General features: G+C 42.8%; 3 protein-coding genes across 4 annotated transcripts; 2 read left to right on the top strand and 1 right to left on the bottom strand.

The window, feature by feature from the left end:
• The first annotated feature begins 1,988 nt into the window (after positions 1 to 1,988).
• dram2b (DNA-damage regulated autophagy modulator 2b) lies at positions 1,989 to 6,905 on the top strand. Of its 2 annotated transcripts, none has more exons than XM_076025131.1 (9): positions 1,989 to 2,145; positions 2,356 to 2,475; positions 3,031 to 3,204; positions 3,429 to 3,496; positions 3,636 to 3,778; positions 3,868 to 4,045; positions 4,307 to 4,389; positions 4,499 to 4,591; positions 5,189 to 6,905. In XM_076025131.1, exons 3-9 carry the CDS (start codon positions 3,074 to 3,076, stop codon positions 5,318 to 5,320), a joined length of 828 nt encoding a protein of 275 aa, XP_075881246.1. In that variant the 5' UTR covers positions 1,989 to 2,145; positions 2,356 to 2,475; positions 3,031 to 3,073; the 3' UTR covers positions 5,321 to 6,905. The 2 variants fall into 2 exon arrangements, with proteins under 2 accessions (XP_075881246.1, XP_075881247.1); XM_076025132.1 differs by lacking the exon at positions 1,989 to 2,145 and adding an exon at positions 2,184 to 2,285.
• A 489-nt stretch (positions 6,906 to 7,394) lies between these two features.
• On the bottom strand, positions 7,395 to 13,449 carry cunh6orf89 (chromosome unknown C6orf89 homolog). The gene is made up of 8 exons (XM_076025130.1): positions 13,185 to 13,449; positions 12,491 to 12,762; positions 12,008 to 12,173; positions 11,300 to 11,448; positions 10,894 to 11,051; positions 10,631 to 10,766; positions 10,333 to 10,456; positions 7,395 to 9,274 (listed from the first exon to the last, which is right to left on the bottom strand). Exons 2-8 carry the CDS (start codon positions 12,677 to 12,679, stop codon positions 9,192 to 9,194), a joined length of 1,005 nt encoding a protein of 334 aa, XP_075881245.1. The 5' UTR covers positions 12,680 to 12,762; positions 13,185 to 13,449; the 3' UTR covers positions 7,395 to 9,191.
• A 473-nt stretch (positions 13,450 to 13,922) lies between these two features.
• nfs1 (NFS1 cysteine desulfurase) lies at positions 13,923 to 19,167 on the top strand. Its single transcript, XM_076025129.1, has 13 exons — positions 13,923 to 14,243; positions 15,010 to 15,086; positions 15,172 to 15,288; positions 15,405 to 15,488; positions 15,713 to 15,865; positions 15,959 to 16,052; positions 16,214 to 16,348; positions 16,634 to 16,791; positions 16,873 to 16,978; positions 17,093 to 17,174; positions 17,326 to 17,409; positions 17,640 to 17,729; positions 18,050 to 19,167. The coding sequence occupies exons 1-13, from the start codon at positions 14,138 to 14,140 to the stop codon at positions 18,111 to 18,113; spliced, it is 1,350 nt and encodes a 449-aa protein (XP_075881244.1). The 5' UTR covers positions 13,923 to 14,137; the 3' UTR covers positions 18,114 to 19,167.
• Positions 19,168 to 19,975: the final 808 nt, after the last annotated feature.

Below are 19,975 nucleotides of genomic sequence, written 5' to 3'. Positions count from 1 at the left end.
GCACTGTTGTGTTCACGTGTGCTCGACCACAGAAACCAACTGACATTGTGTTTCCCTCAAAACGTGCCTGACTAAATAGCAGTGTCCACCTGGGCTGAATGTGTAGGAGATGAGGTCACCTGACGTCACTGTTCTCAAGGTGGTGGCTGACACGAATTGCATCAATCTTCTGTTCCTGACAGTTACTGATAATAATAAAAAAGAAAAAAGCTGAAAAGATTGAAAGCGGCTAATGCTTATTCCAACTTTGACTGTTGTCTAACTGTATCCTGAGTGGCCGTGTTCTAACGCACAATGGGACAACATGTTTGTGCTCAACGTCCTTTGTTCTCTCTTTTTTTGCATTTACATGTCACAAGTGAGTGAAGTGTTGCCTGCATTGTGCAAGAGTCGCACATTAGCATTGTCAGCCCTGTACGATATTTGAAAGCAAAAATGCTGAGATGTCACTTCACCTGAATCGCAAATTTGAATTTTTGAATGGCTTTGCTACATTGTGCATAATTATTTGATGATCATCAGCAGGTTCTTAAGATAAAGCACATGATGGATGTGAAGTTTGAGAATGAATGCATGCAGAGAAATTCAACCAATGAAATAGAATATTAGAATAAACTAGGCTCATGCAGGGAGTGATGTCCAGTATATTTTTGAGACAATGCATACATTATAACAAAGTTTTGACAGGACCTGCTTTTTTGGCAGGGGATGTGGGGGGCAGTGCAATTCAAAAACATTCATGAGAAGGAGGCTATGCATTTATGTTTGAAAAGCAGTAGAGAAAAAAATCTGAACTTTCACGTAGGAAAATGTTGGTAAACTACTCAAATGCAATTACTGTTCGTGTTTTCCGTGTTCACTACAGTGGAAAGCACTCATTTAATTCTTATCTGCTTGATTTGTAACAGAATGAAGGCTACTTTTGGGGGAATGGAGGTATTAACATTTGTGATTTTGGTGCAGTGATTGTTCAAAGGAACCAAGGTCATTATTAACCACTAACACTGTCCCCCCCCCCCCCCCCCCTCATTTTGTGGTGGGGATTCGGCAGATAACGAACTAAGGGTAACTAAGTCCTTATGTCACTTTTAGATTTTTTTTTATTCTAAATTCTACCATGGATTACACTCTCTGTTACAGCTGCAGTTTGTCCATATTAACCTAAAACCAACAACTAAAGTTACAGCTTCACTAACTTGCACACCTGTGTTTTGCTCAGGCCATGTAATTGTTTCCGGTAAAAGTGAGCCTTAAACATGTTTGCTTTCCATTGTTTTGTGCAGAGAAAATACATTTCTTGGCGGGCATGTTGTCATCGTTCAGGTCTCTGCTCTTAAAATATGTATAAAAGTTTGTTTTGTCTTCTGTGGCCAGACTCAGGTTTAACACCACCAGTGTGCACTGCAGTGCAAGTGTTGGGAGAAGAACGTCGCAAACACAGTAACCAGACAATCTCTCATTTACCTGCCAGTGCAAATACATTGAAATAAATGTAATACTCCAACATGGACCCGGACTCTGTGCTTTCACGTGGTTACCATGAAACAGTGCTTCAGGTTCTTACTTCTTGGTCTGCAAAGAAAGAGAAAAGGAAAACGTTATGCTGCGTTCAAGGTCCAATCAATGGCGTGCTTTCTGTGGCCATTCACCATTGAACTTTTGATGCCAACTGTTGGTATAAAGAATACCTTTTTGGTTACCAAGAATATCTGTTTTCTTTCATTTTTCACACGATTCTTTGAAAATCCAAAAAATATTTTATTCAACATAGTCACACCAGTTTGTGTAGAATGAACATCCACGGCCCGTTCTCAGACAATTAAACCACCTCATTAATTGGTTCTTCGCCGCCGCGCCTCTAAACTCTCCGGCGAGGCAAAACGCAGGACCAAAATAATCCAAATAAGGAGCCATATTGGCGCATGCGTACTTCAGCGCTCACCGATTCTGAACATCTCCTGGGCTCCACAACAGTGGCACGGGATACACAGCAAAGTTCCCTCCACCCCCTGTTTTCCCCAAGTGAAAGTGAAACGGTCAGTCAGTCGTACGTGACTGTCAGGAATATTAGATTTCTTTTAAATGACAAGGCCTCGTCTTTGTTGCCGGGACGGAGCGTAATGGCAGCTGGTGGACACGAATAACGTGAGTGAAATTGAGTTATATCCAATTCTGCGGCTCATTCACATGACCGTGTTTCCTCAAACGCAGCAGAGGAGCAGCTCGGCTGTCACTCACCGTGGCTAAGCTAACGTTAGCCGGCAGAGCTGCGCTGGGTTCACGACGTATGTCTCTTTTTAGGATTTATAGCGGCGGTAAGTGTGATATTGTGTGATTTTTATGGTTATTATTTAGATGGCATTCGGCGTGTGACACCAGGAATCATCGGCAGCAAGAGGCAGCCACTATTCACTTCCTCGTTAAGCCATCAGTCCTTCCTCATACCGCGGAGCACTGAGCATTCTCATCAGAAAGGTAAACTTTTGTTTTTGTCGTGTCCGATTTGTTTTTTTGTATGTTTTTAAGCTGTTCTAAATCGACACTTGCCCCTACGTGTGGATTTATTCAGTTGTGTCACAGACAGTCGATGATTTATCATCACATCGGATTTGAAAGTTGTCTGAGGCATTTGTCTTGACTCTCCCACTGTTAATCACCTGATATACACACAATGTTATGTCATCTTATTAACGTGTAACCTACCCCAAATCATTTGACTCTGTTAAAAGTCCGTCAAACTCTCAATCGAGCTCAGTGGTTAAATCAGCTCAGCATTTTAGGAGCAATTCTGGTTCAATGTAAACGCATCTAAAATGAATGGGGGAGCGAATCTGGGTCTTAAAGTGGGCACATACAAACCCTCTGGGTGAATACAAGTAAATTCATGCGTGACTTGCTTCCTGTAAGGTATTAAGTTAACCTGTTCTCTTCGGTGATGAATGATAGTATCAGTGGAAAGAAAGGGGGGGCGGGAATACTACATAGAGTTTTATGTCTGATGTGTGCCGCTGTGTTTGTGTGTTTGTGCAGGACGCGGGCAATCAAGTGGACGCACGTGCGCAAACAGGCAGTCATGTGGTGGTTCCAGCAGGGCATGTGCTTCCTGCCCGCTGCCCTGGTCATCTGGACGGCGGCCTCCTTCATTTTCGCTTACATCACGGCGGTGGTGCTCAAACACGTGGACCCCTTCGTGCCATACATCAGGTGCCGCTCTGGTCACAACACACACAAACACACACACACACACACACACACACACACACACACACACACACACCCTAAAACATAGAAATCCAATGGTAAAGGATGCAGAGGAGGCGCAAAGAGGAAAATATTTGTTTGTGTCTGTTTTTATTTCAACACTAGTTCCGCTCGTTTCTGATTAATCCGTCAAAAGCCTTTGTTTGAAGAAGTGCTGTGTGTTGCAGCGACACGGGGACGACTGCACCTGAAAGATGCGTGTTTGGCATCATGCTGGACGTTTCAGCCTTTTTAGGTAACAAGATTTTTCTTTGCTGCGTAATTACACACATCTTGCTCATACATGTGACGTCTTTATTATCTATCTGAAGTGTGGAAAGTTGTCGGACTGATCATCCTATCGACTTTTAATTTGTATGCGTTTGTGTGCACAGGCATGGCCACAGTGTACGTGCGCTACAAACAGGTGCAGGCTCTGATCGCCGATGAGGGCGTGCGGCTGAGCAGACTGAACTGCGTGGGCTTGCTGCTCGGCCTCGTCAGCTCCCTCGGGATGTGCGTGGTGGCCAACTTCCAGGTGAGAGCCGCTGCGGGAACGGCCGCCGAGTCGCGCGCGCTCCGCAATGTTGTCTGCAGTCGCACGTGTGTGTGTTTGTGCCAGAGCAGAAGACCACGCTGTTCCCCGTGCACATGCTGGGAGCGGTGCTCACGCTGGGGGTCGGGGCGCTCTACATCCTGGTCCAGACGCTGATCTCGCTCTACATGCAGCCACAGTTCCACAGCAAGACCTACTACACAGTCCGGCTCTGCATCGGGGTTTGGACCTTGTGCAGCATCATCAGCAGTATCCTTCCAGCAAGCTGTCAAGGAGGAGGAGTCGTGAGACAGTGATCGTCTCATGTAGTTTGATGAACATGTTTTCAAGCCAACCCTTATGACGTCTAATGACTCATTCTTACAGATAGAAACAACTGAACCATGACATTATTTCAAATACTGTTGAAACAATCACTATTGAGCATCACCGAAACCTTCTTCTTGTATGTTTTTATTTTTCCCCTCGTTTCGAGTCTTGTGATCCTTAACAGCGCCCCCCCTCTGTCAGTGTTTGTATCATCAGTCATCATGTACACCAGCGCGCGAGATGTGGACTTACCTCGCAAATTGCACTGGACCCCAGGAGATGAAGTCAGTGGAGATTTTGTGTTTTTCCCGTACTTCCGGAACAAAAATTCTCACTCCATCTTCTCGGTGCAGCCTTGAATCCGGTGTTCAGTGCCGTTTGTTCTTTTTCTAGGGCTACACGGCTCACATCGTCAGCACGGTGTCTGAATGGAACCTGGCCTTCTCCTTCATCAGCTTCTTCCTCACCTACATCAGGGATTTCCAGGTATCTCCTCGTCTCCTCAGCCAACACACCTGCTGGTGAAGGTCGGGTCAATTGGTTCTGATCCTCCTCAGGTGACTCTTATAAGGGTCAGCACAGGGAGTTGAAAGGTCGCTTAGTTTCACAGCATTATTTTTTCATCAATTCAGAGGAGGGGCTACTGAGCTTTTTAATCCGGCCTGTCGAACTTGAAGAAATTATTTTGATAGCAAGTAAATTATAAAATAGCTTTATTTCGTCCATTTTTTCCAGTGTTTTAAGAGTGATTTCGATAAAGAGCTAAATACCGTCAGGCTTCAAAGACACATTTTGTTAGAACGCTTTTGTCATTTTCCAAAGACATTAAAGTACATGTTTTCTATATATCCCACAATATATATATTTTTTCTCCGATGAGCTGGGTCACCAAAACACTCCAACCAATCTGCTCCTGCTTCCTCCCGGTCAAATTTTACAACCCATTTTGGTCAAAAAGTTTGCCTACTCCTGGGCTATGCACATTGTCTGTACATATCTGGGGAAAAAAAGTGCAATTTATTCTTCTGGTAACTGTACATAGTACAGTGCAGTTCTGACGTTGCTTCTTTCTGCTTCGTGAAGAAAATCAAGCTGCGAGCGGAGGTGGATTTGCAGAGCACCCACCTGTACGAGCAGCCGCACGCCGGCGTCCCAGCTCCTCAGCACGGGCGCGAAGCATTGGAGTCGTCTCCACTGCTGGCAGGAGGAACGTGACCGCCGGAGGCCCCGTCGCAGCAGCGTCGACGCCAGCGCCAGCCTTTCAGGTTTTCGCTCACGTTTAAGAGTTTTTAAACAACTTTTTCACTCAAAGAGTCAGTTTATTTCAATAAAATAATCAAAACGCTTCATCACCAACACGATGCTGGGAGATGGAGCGGTCAGTAAACTGTCACGTGTCAACCTTAACTCTCCTAGAAAGACCTTACATGAGGATTTTTGGGTCATTATAATTAAAAAAAAATATATATATATCTTAATATGTTAAATCGCCCTTTTAAACCCAAACTTGACGCTTTGCACTTTGTCAAACCTTAACGCTAATACTTTGACTGATCATTACAATATAAGACGTCTGTGTACTGTACGTGCATGTCTTTTCTTTTCTTCTGAAAAAAAACAACAACAAAAAAACAAACTCGCACAGCTCAACTTATGTAATTAAATCAATAACCCACAAAAAAACCTTTGAATTAAAAAATAGTTTTGGTATGATAGAAATAACAGCTGTGTTTAACTCAGGAAACAAATGACGTGACAGTAACGTCTTGTCCACAATGTATGTTTTTTTTCTCACAAAGGAAGCTTTTTCTATGTAGTTTGCCTGTTAATCCAACAAGCAAAAAATATTTTTAGATGACAAAATTCTGAGCTGTTGGGAAAAAATCTTTTTACAGTATTATATCATTTATAAAACTGTCTGATTGCTGACGTCTACGGAAGAGGATTAGGGCCATGTGAATAAAATTTTGCAATTAATGTCAACATGAAGTAAGTCACAATGTATATAGTATATAGTGGAATGGTCTAGCGGAGTACTTCCGTTTTCGCCGGTTTCCTGATACGGTGGGTGAACCTTCTGGGATACACCTGTTTTTGACAGTTTACTTTTAACTCTGGGTAACTGGATTAACCCACCATCCACTTTATTCCCAAATTTTCCACTTTATCTGCGTCAACTTTATTCATTAAATTTCTACTTTATTCACAAAATCTCGTCTTTTTTTTTTTTACTTTTTTCACAAATTTTCAAAACTTGAAATGAGAACTTGAATAAAAATCTCCTTCCTGTAATATTTGTTTCTCTTCTTGTGGCCCTAATCCTCTATCGTAGACGTCCCTTTTGTCTGCCATAAAACTACAGAATAAACCAAATTAGCATTCATGTCAATGTATGCCTACTCTAAAACTAGTGCTTGGGACGAGAACCATCATATGACGTGCTCTTGTATTAATAGTCCAGTTTATATCTCAGTGTCAGTCCACACGTATGACTACCTCTAGCATTACGCCTTTGCTGGTAATGTGCCCTTATAGCTTTTCTTCGACCCTCTAATGGTCTGCTGACGTGTCATTGCACTCGCTGGAGACCCGCCGCATATGCAGCTGCATGTGGTATTTGAACATGCTGTCTGTGTGGATGGGGGGGGTTTAAAGAAGAAATACTCGCTAAAATTTAAATCTGCTTGTGTGTATGTGATATGTAACTGTGATCAAGTTGTTAATATAAATGAGGTGTGAATCAGACCAGCATCAAAGCCCTTCAATGACTTGAGAAGTTTTATAAATGAATAACTGACTTTTTTTTGCTCCTTGCTTTAATACTTTGCTTTGTTCCTTTGAGTGGTTATGCTTCTAATGCATATGGAAAACATTATCAGTGTTTTGAGACACCGCAGAAATTGTTAAGGTTGAAAAAACAGAAGTGTAAGCCTAGAGTTGCAATTAAAGACATTTAAATCACCTTTTAACAAAACTGTTCAACATGTGATTTTTTTTGGAGGGGGGGGGGTTAAATTATAGTTCTGTTTCTTTTGTACACATATTCTTCGTATGTTGAAATGAATGTAACAATGATCAATTTCTTGGTTGTAGAGTTTGCAGAACCGCCTCATTCACTTCTGAAACCGAGTTCAGAGTTTAACGTCCTCTTTTTTACGAAAGTGGAGGGTTTCAACGCTACATTTCCTCTTTCAATTCCACAACTCACTTGACTCAAGGGACATTCATTTTCAAAGTTAAAATGATTCCTCACCAAACTCAAATTGTTTATTCTCAGTGAGTTGTTGTTTTGTTTAGAGAAAAATCCAATTAACTCACGCAAGTATAGGACAAGCCCCTCTCATTAAACTCTTGATATCTTCCATGCAAAGAGGCATTTTTAAAATATTCATTCAAACTCTGCTCAATTGCTCCTGGCTGGTGGGTTTTTCATGAAACAGAAACAAAGGAATTAGGCAGAAAAACATCTCAAAACTCCAACTGACCCACCACTTTGGCAAACTGACGAGCTGCTCGGGCTTGCAAAAGACCCACTGAAGCTCAAATGAACACGTTTTCACCTGCTGTGTCACAGAGCCGTTCATCCGTCCCATACTGATCACAGCGTATTCATATTACGACACATTCCTGAAAATGAATGGCTTCAACAAATATACATACAATCTTAACAATAAATAACAACACTGAAGTCAGAGAAGCAGCTTTTGTCTGTGAAATCAGTTTGAGAAAAAAAAAATCACTAGAGGATGACGGCGCCTGATGGATGTTTGTGCTGCGCAGGTTGCTGAGAATGAGAGGAGCTGTTAAAGGGCCAGTCTGCCCAGAGTACAGCACTGGATTTATTTCTGGGGAGAATTTTCTGCAAACATCTGGACAAACTGGCTATTTAACTTTACGAAATGAAGGAAAAAGCTTCAGGAATTATGTTGTAACGTAACTTCTGACTCCCGGAATGCACAACAAAAAGTGACATTAGGCTCTTGTGTGTGAGATGCGGACAGATTAGCTCAGCTGATCAACCTGTTTCCAGTCAGCAGCATCATCTCACATCAGTGTTGCAAATGCAAAGTAAAAGCTCTTTACAAGCTGCAGCTGATGCCCACTTGTGTTCAGCACAATGACAGATAGAGAGAGAATGACACTTTACCCCGGCTACGGTACAATATTGTGGTGCACAACTCCCACGTCCTGGATTCCAGATCGGTGCCCTTTGACCCATCAAACCCACCAACACATGGTTTTCAACTTTGTCTAATGCAGCTCGGTAAGATTTCTAGGCAGTTTCTTGAGTAGTTATTTTAAGGACCTGCTGGATTTCCGATCATTAGTGTGTGCCGATGCCGTGGTGTTCAGCGCGCACGGCAATTATATCAGCATTGTTGTTTTGGCTAATGAACCGAATCCAGAGAAAGACCAGGATCCTGGTTTTCACCGCATAATAATGTAACTGTCGTGAGATGATAATGATAAAAATGTTGATCGAAACAAAAAAAAACTCCCTAATTGACTTTAAGGCAATCAATATGTTGAACATTTTTCCATTAATAATAACACTAATTTGCCCATAAACCTGATTGACTCCTTGATTAAAAAAAAAAACAATTGGCCCCTGCTCAGCACAACACTGGAGTTTCTAAATCAGCTAACAAATTGTTGTTGCGAGCCAATATTCTAGACTCAGAGCGACACCACCAACGAGACGTCCCCCGCGAGTCCGTCAACTTGTTTCAATTGGTAGTGACCAGTTTGAAGCTATTGGCACGAGCCCGGCAAAGCAGCGCTGCGGGGGAGGAGGGGGAGGCGAGACGACCGTTGACTTCTTCTGCAGTCTGGAAAGTTTTTTGTGAGTTTTAAATCAGCGTCTGGTGTGAAGTGGGTTCCAGTCCTCGGACACACGCTGGGGTGGACGTTATATCTGACGGGGGGCGGGGGGGCTGGCTTTTAAGGCATTGGTGGGCGAGAGGCCGCACGGGAGAAAGACCAGTGAGCTCCGAAAAACGTCTCGGCAGGAAGAGGACACATTCACGTGCGATGTGCTTGTCGCGGCGGCAGCGCGTCCCTGAGCTTCCGTCCTCGAGCTGAAGGCTTAGAAGGCCGATCCGTCGCAGATGATGTTCTGGCCTCGGCCGGGGAACAGCTCCATCTGCCAGTACCGGGGGTCCGCGTACACTGCCGAGGGAGTGGGGGGAGGGCAAAAGGTCAAAGGGTTATTTGTGCGCCGCAGATGTTGCCGTGTTGGAGCATTATTTGTAGGGATGCACCAATGCAGATACCAGTACCGGTTATCGATACCGACACCGGAGTTGAGTACCAAGACACCAACACCAGTTATATTATGTCAATTTGTCAAACTTTTGGACTGGTGGGCAACAATGGGTTCTAAAATGTGACAGAGGGGGCCGGAGCAGGAGTACAAGGATGAGGGTTTTGGTGACCCATAGGAGAATAAAATAGATCATGTATATGATCTATTATATACATATGAATATGTAGAAAATATGTGCTTTAATGTCAATTTAAAAAAAGGAACCAATGAGTTGCAACAAAATCAGTGTCTTTGAAGCCCCACGGTATTCATTTGAGTCTGTATTGAAATTGCTCTTAAAACACTGAATAATGGTTGAAATACAGCTTTTTTTACGACTTACTTACTATTAATATCAATCAATCAACTTTTATTTGTTCAGCACTAAATCAGATCCAAAAACGTCTCAAAGTGCTTTGTCCAATCAGAGAAAAAGGAACCAACTGGGCCCCCTGAACAAGCAAAGTGCGACAGTGGCCAGGTAAAACTGCCCTGTGGGAAGAAACCTAGAGCAGACCCAGGCTCCAGAGGGCCGAGAGAAGTAGCCAGAGTGGCAGACAGGCCAGAGTGAGTTGCAGCGTTAAAGCTCTCACAATAAACAGTAGATGTAGATATATCAGAATAAATAAATAAAATATAGATGGTTGTTTTTATCAATATAATTTCTTCAAGGCCGGTGGGCCGGATTAAAAAGTTTCACGGGCCGCATATGGCCCACGGGCCATAGTTTGCCCACACATATTCTAGAAAAACATGCTGAGGAATGTTCCAATAACAGAACATCTGTGGGGGGGGGGAAATCGAAGTAATTCCAAGTACTCATTATTACTCTACTCATTCTGTTAGAAAAGTGGTATCGGTGCATCCCTACTCGTGATTACTCGTGATGCCGTTTTAACAAGGCCAACTTGCTCTGTGTTACCCATGTCTCCGGGCGTCAGCCACAGGTTGAAGGAGCTGCAGTGCTTCTGACAGTGTTGGACAGGCAGAACTCGAACCGTGGGGAGTCCCTCGCCCACCACCAGCCAGCCGAACACCCCGACGCCCTGACACACACAAGATGCGCTGGGTCAATGATCCAGTATTCGATCACAATGTCTCATCGCCTGAAGTGTTTAACTGCTCATTTCAAGGCAAAGGTCCGGAGAGAGGTCGTCTGAAGATTAAACGCAGCCCTGCGGTCTGTCAGTTTCAGACTGAGCGCGCTCGGTTGAACTGACCTTGCTCTGAGAGTTCGTACTGTGAGTGACGAGGCAGCGCTGCACGATGGTCCCGGCACTGTCCAGCAGGGGGCAGAGCTCAGCCTTTGGAAAGAGCCATCTCAACACCTTCTCCCTGGTCCCATAGCTGAACCTCCTGGAAATCACACATTTAATTGGTGATCTGCTGGATGACTGAACTCTCAGGGACAGTGTGGAGAACACAATGTGGTTCCCAGCACTGTTAAAAACCACTACAGAAAGCCCTGAAGAGGAATGTGTACCAGAGAAGGGTGAAGTTGGCGGGTCCTTGCGGGAGGCGGAGGTTGTCGCTGTGCACGCTGCCGTCCTCCTCCTCCTCCAGCAGGATGGACATGGAGCCTGAGTGAGCCAGGTAGAGCTCCTCCAGCTGCTGCCGCTGCACGCTGAGCGACTCCCCTCCCTGCAGACACGGAGGTGGACAGGGAACGGTCTGAATGCAAAGAACACGTTCATCGCAGGCCCCCAGACTCCAAGATGGCGGCCCATTCATTGCCCTACAACCCTGAGTGCAGGAGGAAGCGGGTGTTGAAAATGGACGGATGGTTGACAAGGGTTTTGTTTTTTTTCAGCGCCCAGCCGCTCCTCACAGTTCGACTACAGAGAGCTTTGTCGCCCAGTGGCAGAATGCCCACTGCGCTGGCCTCTGACCTTCAGCAGCACAAGCTGCGGTCCTCGCCGCAGCGCCACCGTCCCTCGGAGGCTCTCTGGGACTTCAAGCACTGAGGAGATCTCGGCACAGCCCGAACAGTTGACCAGATTCTGCCTGAGAGGGGCGGCGTTCCACCACTCGTGGAATCCTACAACGCACACACACGCAGTGATTCTTTTTTTTTTTTTTTTCCAAAGAAAAGGAAGTTAAGCCATTCAAAATGATTCCAAAAGCAACAAGGAATCTGTCACTCAGAACACTAGAAATTGTTTCACTGGTGCTAATTTGTACAAGTGTGTTTTAGGATTGTTTTTTTTTAAAGTGAAATGCAAAAACAGATTTTTGCTACTGAGACCGAAAGCTTTTTTTTTTCTTTATCACAATCTAAACATTGGAAATATGGCCTCAGGTTGCACAAAGATAACCACAAATAATTGGTGCTTGCAAGGCAGCAAGGCTGATTTTCAGTTAAACCTTAAGAAATTTTGTTTGATGTAATTCAAATCGAGACTGCGCTGCTTAGTGCTGACGTAAAGTGAGTTCTCAGTAAAGCCTTATTGCTGATTAGTTGTGCAATAATAGACTCGCCATGGTTACACCAATGGGCTGTACCATATAGGCCCTCGTCCTAACCCTATCCCTTTAGGTACAAGGTAAGTTTAAATAGAACTTTCTTTAGAGCAAAAGTGTGCGAGTGTGCTTGAGACCTTGCAGGTTGTACTTCTTGGCAATGGGAAGAGACAGAAGGCGGACGTGGCTCAGAGGAGAGGACCAGTTGTAAGGGCCCAGGTTGACCAGGCCCAACTGCGGAGCATTCTGAGGGTAGGTGAAGGCCAGCACGGCGACCAGCAGGAAGCCCACCGCCACCACAAACTAGAGGAGAACAGGGATGACAGAGCCAGCGTCAGTGCTCTCTTCAACATGGAACACCGAGCAAGACTGAAACACAATCAACAAACTGTTTAATTCAAGTTGAGCCAGCTGGTGACAAAACAGAAATAGGGATAAATAAAAAGGGGAGAATAATGTCCTATTTAATTATAACTTACAACATTGTATTTGTAACAAGCAATTTAAAAGGGCAATTGACTCCTGTGAATGGATTTCTTTTTTTTTTTTGTAACGGGACAACCTGATTGTACGATGCGAGAGCTGAGGCACTTAAAACACAGCTGCTAACTGACGCCGACCTTGATGGTGGCCCTGAGGATGGGGAATTCCGGAGGTTCCCTCCTGGGCTCGTTGGTCTCCAGAACCTGCTTGATCAGCCTCTCGATCTCCCGCTCCGACATCCCGTAGCGGTACCCCGACTGGCGGAGGATGTCGATGCTCTCGGACAACTTGTCATAGATGCACGGCTCGCTCATCGTGGTCCCCATCGTGACGGGAGAGCGACGGACGATTCTGTATCAAACACGACGTCGATGATCAGCTGCTGCGGGTTCCACTTGCATGGTGTCGCCTGGAACGCATGTTTCAGAGTTAGATGGAATCGCCTTAGAATCAGTACCGAAGAGCTGTGCGCGGTTGAAGCTGATACACGCCTCTTTTTTTTTTTTTTTTTAATGAACAAAAATAAACACTGGGCCCGGTTTGAAAGAGAAATATAGTGTATTTATCCTCATTGCGCTTTGTTACAGTACAGTACATGAGCATTTTAATTACAGATTTAAAAGTCGTAATAAAGCACCGTTGAACTCCGGTAATTGTTAAGGCACTGCGATTTGTTTTATTGATCTGAGATACAAACTTACTCCACCATAACAGTACGACCGTGTTCAACTGACAGCCGACAAACTGACAGTTTAGCCTGTTAGCTAGACTTCAGTATTATTATTATCATTTGCGTTTTTAGTTGCTCTAACAAAACTAAGGGCGCTTTACCTCCGAGCTGGATTCGTCGCCGTTGTGGCCTTCTCTTCTTTGTCACGCTTCTTTCCGAAATAAAGAAAATTATCTTATTATTACATGAGTGGGGAAAACAGCTTCGAGTAGATGCGCATACTTGCTGTCAGAGCACGGAGTCTTCACTACTTCCTGATTCGCCAAGAAGCGGCGTACCGCCACCAAGTGGCGTGGAAGGTGAAATGAAACTTAAAATTCTGTTGGGGAGAAGGGGAGCGAGGACTAAATGTGGAAAAACATTTTAAACTGAAATAATGATTGGAAATTGATTTGTACGTCTCCATTTACATTTTTTTTCTTAGCTGCCTCAGTACTTCGAAGAAGATAGTCGCTGTTCATGTAATTCGGGGTTGTTTACTGGCATCCTGAACTATTGCCCTTCCGACAAAAACAGCGCGTCGGGACCAATGAACGCGCAGCAAACAAAGAGAAGTCCCGCCCCGGCTTCCGTTTCTTGTGCAACAATGATATTGCAGCAATTTGAGTGAAATTGCGGACTCATGATGACATTGACACAAAATATAATATTTGGTAGATGTAACAGTACAAATAAATTGAGAAACGTAAACATTGTATATTATAAACTTTTACTAAGGAAAATATATGCGCCATCTGCTAGCCCGGTCCACATCTCTTCTTTTTTGTGGGGTTGACAAAACGTGATCTACTTTATTTTGAAAGTCTTAATCGGAAGTGACGGTTTCTGTCCACATGTTGACTTGTGTCAGCGGCATCTCTCGTCTCATAACGAGCGACTAGACCTGTCTGTGTGCATGCTTTTATCCCTTTACAAAGTTCTGGTTTAGAAGTTAGATCTGTGTTTTGCTCAGCAGAGAACAGCCGATATACCGGGTCTTTGAACTCGGATTTCGTCGGTCATTTGTTGAGTTTTATTGCGTCGCTATTGGAGGTCAGTGGGTCTCCAAGTGAAGATGCTTTCCCCAAGCAAGACTGTCACCTCTCGGCTGCTCAGGCCTGCTTCTTGGATCCCTCTCCGACTTGGTGCCGACCGAAGAGCTATCAGTACCCTGCAGAAAGGTAACAGCATTCCGACGCAGATTCGGTTTGGTAATATAGCATAGAAGTAGCTAGCACGAAGCTAATCCGCAAGTGACGCAGTTCTCAGCGATCACAAACTCCTCTGATGAAACGTTTCACTTTGACGCACAAGAGTGCGTTTACAATTTGGCTAAAGTAGCAAGAAATAACTTCTTAAAAACCAGTGTCAGTTGTCTTAAATTGTACACCTCGGCTGTTCATAACAGTTCTTTCAAATGAACTAACTTGCTTTTCAAGGGTTTCCTTCATTCCCCCTTTATTTGCATTATAAACAGGATTTGCCATGATCTACCACCTTCCTCCCCCATCAGCTTTGTTTTCGAGTTTGCGAAAACTGTAGGTGCACTGAATGCAACTTGATCGTGAAAGCCTCTCATTCATTTTGTTATGATTTTGTCTGACAAGGTTTGCCAGATTCATAATAGTCATAGTCTACAGTTTTTGTATAACTAACCCTTTTTTTTTTTTTTTAAATAACACATTTTAGTGATGCATTTCTTCGTAGGTATTTTAGTATCATTAATGTTTAATTACAGACGTGCCAACGTGTATCTTTCTCTGTCTCACTCACTGGATGGAAGCTGTGAGCATCACAACATGACAATGACTAAGCCAAATTATCCATGCTGGTGATATCATGCTGCAGTTATTCGCTACATAGAACAATATGAAACCTTGTATTCCTACTAGAGCAGTTACCATTGATCCATATAAACTGATTATCTTTGTTGTTTGTGGGCTGCAGAGTTGGTAAAGAAACAGGAACTGGAGAAAGATGAGCTCCGACCTCTTTACATGGACTTCCAGGCCACCACGCCTATGGTAACCATCAGCAACTGTGATGCTTTGATAGCTTGTCCAGATGCTGTACTAGACAGAGTTGTATTCTTAATGTGTGTCTTATTAGGACCCAAGGGTGTTGGATGCCATGTTGCCCTACCAAGTGAACTACTATGGTAACCCTCACTCCAGAACTCACGCGTATGGCTGGGAGAGTGAGACTGCCATGGAAACAGCCAGGAAGGTTTGTAGAGACTGGAGGGTTTTGTTTTGTTTTTGTTTTTTTAAGGATAAGTTTAAACTATTTTATTCTAATATAGATTGACAGAAAGTAACTGTTGTTTCTTTGACCCTGAGCAGCAAGTGGCAGACCTGATTGGAGCTGATCCCAGAGAGATCATCTTCACCAGCGGAGCTACAGAGTCCAACAACATGGCTATAAAGGTCCTTCCCTCTACTCCTACTCTATCGTTGATAGTGGAGATCCTCCACTGTCATTCCCTCAGTTTATTGTGAACAGTATGGTAAAAAATATCCTCATAACGTGTTGTCACATTATTTCAATATCGCAGTATCTTCAGAAATGACTGCTACTTTGATTGACCAGCTAGTTAACAACCTTGTTTGGATGTGAAAATAGTGACCAATGATCATCTTTCGCGCTGCAGGGTGTTGCAAGGTTCTACCAGGCCAAGAAGCGCCACGTGATCACCACTCAGACAGAACACAAGTGTGTTTTGGATTCATGTCGAGTTCTGGAGGCTGAAGGATTCAATGTCACCTACCTACCAGTCCAGAAGAATGGATTGGTGGACCTTGAGGTACACCTGCTGAGTGTTACGAGATATCAACAAGTTCAGACTTTGTGTTAAAGTCATTGTGTTTATTCAGGACTGTGTGTCTTTTGTATTTAGCTGCTGGAGGCTTCCATTCGTCCTGACACCTCTTTGGTCTCAGTGATGACTGTGAACAATGAGATCGGAGTCAAACAGCCCATCACAGAGATTGGTTAGTGTTTCAACTTTTATGAGCAATTCAATATTTATTAAATTTCTTTAAACCTGTGACGGCATTGCCAGTGTCTTCTAGTTTACATCTGAGTGTCTGATTAGGTTTTACTTTTACTTTCACATTGAAACATTACATTGTCATTCCCCTTCCATCTGCAGGTCGCATTTGTCGTTCTAAGGGAGTCTTTCTTCACACGGACGGTGCCCAGGCTGTTGGAAAGATTCCACTCAATGTCTCTGACTGGAAGGTTGATCTGATGTCCATAAGTGGTCACAAGATATATGGCCCCAAAGGTTAGCAGTGAATGATAGATGTTTAGTTAGTTGAGGATTGCATATTTATTAGTGTTGGTTATTGTTCAGAAAAATGTCCAAATACACTCACAGCAACGCCCCAGACTGAAACTGTAAAATAATCCAAATGAAATGTAAAAGGGAAAAACCAAAAAAAAACAAAAGTGTCATTGTGAGTAAATGTTCTTTATTTTCTCCATTGTTTCTTAAACAGAAGGGGATTAACTATTGATCCTTGTGACACCCCAGAATTAATGCTAGCCTTTCTCGCATGTATTTTTACAGGTGTGGGTGCGTTGTACGTGCGTCGCAGGCCCCGGGTTCGCTTGGAGCCTCTGCAGAACGGGGGCGGGCAGGAGAGAGGCCTGCGTTCCGGCACTGTCCCCACCCCGCTGGCTGTTGGACTCGGAGCAGCCTGCAGCATCGCCCAGCAGGAAATGGAGGTAAAAAATTAACCCGCCAAGCTTTGCTGAATAAAGTCTGTTTGAAGAGTCTTCCTTATTCTTCATGCAACTTGTGCACAGTATGATCATGAGAGAATCTCCATGCTGGCTAATCATATGGTCCAGAAGATCATGTCTGCGATTCCTGACGTCATCCTGAATGGAGATCCAGAACAGCGCTACTCTGGTATAGTTACACAGAAATAACAAAAAGAAGCAAAAAAAACACCACAGCTCTCACTTAATCAGACACCTTACTGTACCTTGATATATTTCTTTCTTTTTGTTTTTGTTTTTTCAGGGTGTATCAACCTGTCCTTTGCCTATGTGGAAGGGGAGAGTCTGCTGATGGCACTGAAGGATGTCGCCCTGTCATCTGGGAGGTCAGGCACTCTTCAAAATGTTGCAGTCTGGAGTTTAAGTCAATAATGCAGAAATACATATGAGTGTGAATTACTTTTCTTATTCTGCTATACTTGCTGTTAAAGCTGGCTAAATAAAAATAAAGGTTTTTCCAAATGTGTGTCTCCGTAGCGCATGTACGTCAGCATCACTGGAGCCATCGTATGTCCTACGAGCGATAGGAGCAGATGAAGATCTTGCACACTCTTCCATAAGGTACAAACACTGGTCACTGTATCTTCAATCTAGATTTAAAGAAAAAAAACACTTTCATCTGGAGGGCAGTGTGTGAGCCAAACACACGTGCCTCTCATTCAAGAAGTATCTAAAATATTGCACAGTTTTCACGAACTGATAATTTCCCAATGGCAGTAGTGTTCTTGCTGTTTGCACTGGTACAAAGTAGGAGTCAAAAGTGTGTGTGTGTGTGTGTGTGTGTGTCATAGGTTTGGCATTGGCAGGTTCACCACAGAGGAAGAAGTGAACTACACCGCAGATAAATGCATCCAACAGGTCAGCAGACTCCGAGAGATGAGGTGAGTTTTCTGCTAACACAGGTGAATATTTGCCACCATTTTTTTTCATGCATTTTCACCAGTTGTACTCAAACCTTACAGTATAGCATAATGGTCCTCGGAGTAACGTTTATGGATTATACTATTTGTAAATATAAAACTGGAAATAACCCTTAAATATAGAATACGTAAGTAAGTCAAGAAAGATAGGCTTTAAATTGATTTAGCTCACAAGGAGTTATGGACCCTATGTTAAATTATGGTTAGGCGTGGAGCACTAGCTTGGAATTCATCAGGAGACTCTCTTCTCATGACGTTGCCTTATTCTTCTGTCTTTTCAGTCCTCTGTGGGAGATGGTTCAGGAAGGCGTCGATCTGAAGAGCATCAAGTGGTCACAGCACTAGACTCCTCCCAAATCCCGCTGAACTTCCTGGCTGACGATGCTAGGATTTTGAAGAGTAGTCCAGCTTTATTCTCTTCCCGCACGCAAACACGCACAAACTTCCTATCGGACTTGAAGTCTATGTGTAGCTGTAGCTCACTGTCTTTGTAAGAGCTCCTATTGTTGATATTTTGACCAACATGCAATTAATTTAATGTGTTGTAGATTATCAGCTTCTGGCAGTGGAACAAGTTGATCAGGTGTTTTAACTGTGGACTATAAAAGGTCCAGGATGTGTTCCATTAGCATTGTGCTGTACCTCCTCTCAGTGTGTCTCCTCTGGGGTCAGTCTGAGGGCAGGCACACATTAGGCTAACAAATGGGGACTGCACTGGTTAAAATATGTCCAGGCAGGATGTTTTCAGGATGTTTTTGGAACGATGATGCCTGTGACTTCCATTAAATGAGATTTAAAGGGCCAGGAGCAGCTACAGCTACAAACCCCTGCTGACAAGAAATATGATGTAAACAGTGGTTCAGATTGCCATATAAAGCAAGTTAAGGCAGCCTGGCTTCACCAGCTTCATGTAGTAATTTACTTAAACATTGAGCCAGAGCTTTACACTGGGTGATTCAACTACTGTTTCCTGTCCTTCGTGTCTCTGATTTCTCCAACTCTATTTCAGCAAGCTTTTCAGGTATTCATAAACCGCATCATGACAGTGTTAGCCACCACTTTGCAATTATTTGTTAATACCTGGACACCTTACAAGACTGTACCCTTGATTTGACTACATTGATTAATAGCTCAATTACAGTTTCTGTTTATCAGTGACTCTTCTTCCACCCAAATACCTCCGAGATTAGTGTTGGTCATTAAAGTCTAAACAAGAGAACATAAAAGCATGAATAAATGTGTGTCTTAAAACTACTCACAGACGGTGAGGGAGGATTCAAAAAAGTCTTGTATCGCGTCCATGGATATTATCAGCTATGCCGATGCAGGATGTATTTATTAGAATCCTGTATTAATGTTACAACATTTAATTATGTAATAAAATGCTACTTAATAAGGATGCAACTCTGGGATTGTTTTGTTTTAATTGTGGAAAGCGTCGTTTTTTTTTTGGTTTTTTTTTTATTTAGGTTCTGAGATTCTACTTTTCTGGGAAGGTCAAAATACATGTTATTTAAGGCAGCTGAAACTCAGGATACATTACAAATCATCAATTTATGTAATAGGACTCATTTATCTTTAAATGCGAATTGAACAATAATAATAATAATAATAATAATAATAATAATAATAATTGTCATTAGTTCAAGTCTTTTGCCGTTTCAAGACAGTAATAGTTATATATATATATATGTGTATATATATATATATATGTATATATATATATGTATATATATATATATATATATATATATATATATATATGTATATGTATATATGTATATATGTATATATATATATATATATATATATATATATATATATATATATATATATATATATATATATATATATACATATATATATATATACATAAAAAAACTTACAAAGTGTCTGAAAATTCTGCTGGTTCCAAAACAATCCATGTGCTTCTGCTTTCTGCGTTCTGAGTCAACACCGTTTAGTTCTGCAAGAGCTAAACTTAATGGATGCTATTGAATCCTGAATATACTAAATTGGACTTGAGACTAAATTAAGTCCCAAACGACTCTGATATATAATTAAATACAAATAATTAATTAAATTTTACAGAATAACCTCGACAACCCTCACCCATAAAACGGCATAGAATTAAGTCGTTTTGTCTGTCATGCCTGCTGGTAAACTAGGAAACTATTATACAGCTCTCGGCCCAATATCTCGCGGTA

This window comes from Nelusetta ayraudi, unplaced genomic scaffold (assembly GCF_046127955.1).
Source record: "Nelusetta ayraudi isolate G7.1 ecotype Tasmania unplaced genomic scaffold, CSIRO-AGI_Nayr_v1 ptg000017l, whole genome shotgun sequence".
NCBI classification, from domain to species: domain Eukaryota; kingdom Metazoa; phylum Chordata; class Actinopteri; order Tetraodontiformes; family Monacanthidae; genus Nelusetta; species Nelusetta ayraudi.
Note: the sequence above shows the minus strand (reverse complement) of the source record. Positions and strands in the feature narration are given on the sequence as shown.

Excerpts from the sequence above, each read along its gene's own strand:
- dram2b (XM_076025131.1), top strand. The coding sequence starts at position 3,074 with ATGTGGTGGTTCCAGCAGGGCATGTGCTTCCTGCCCGCTGCCCTGGTC. Across the intron at positions 3,205-3,428 it reads CCCTTCGTGCCATACATCAG|CGACACGGGGACGACTGCAC; the intron begins GTGCCGCTCTGG and ends TGTGTGTTGCAG. Across the intron at positions 3,779-3,867 it reads GCGTGGTGGCCAACTTCCAG|AAGACCACGCTGTTCCCCGT; the intron begins GTGAGAGCCGCT and ends GTGCCAGAGCAG.
- cunh6orf89 (XM_076025130.1), bottom strand. The coding sequence starts at position 12,679 with ATGGGGACCACGATGAGCGAGCCGTGCATCTATGACAAGTTGTCCGAG. Across the intron at positions 11,449-12,007 it reads CAAGAAGTACAACCTGCAAG|GATTCCACGAGTGGTGGAAC; the intron begins GTCTCAAGCACA and ends TGTGCGTTGTAG. Across the intron at positions 10,457-10,630 it reads GTACGAACTCTCAGAGCAAG|GGCGTCGGGGTGTTCGGCTG; the intron begins GTCAGTTCAACC and ends TGTGTGTGTCAG.
- nfs1 (XM_076025129.1), top strand. The coding sequence starts at position 14,138 with ATGCTTTCCCCAAGCAAGACTGTCACCTCTCGGCTGCTCAGGCCTGCT. Across the intron at positions 16,792-16,872 it reads TCGCCCAGCAGGAAATGGAG|TATGATCATGAGAGAATCTC; the intron begins GTAAAAAATTAA and ends ACTTGTGCACAG. Across the intron at positions 16,979-17,092 it reads TCCAGAACAGCGCTACTCTG|GGTGTATCAACCTGTCCTTT; the intron begins GTATAGTTACAC and ends TTGTTTTTTCAG.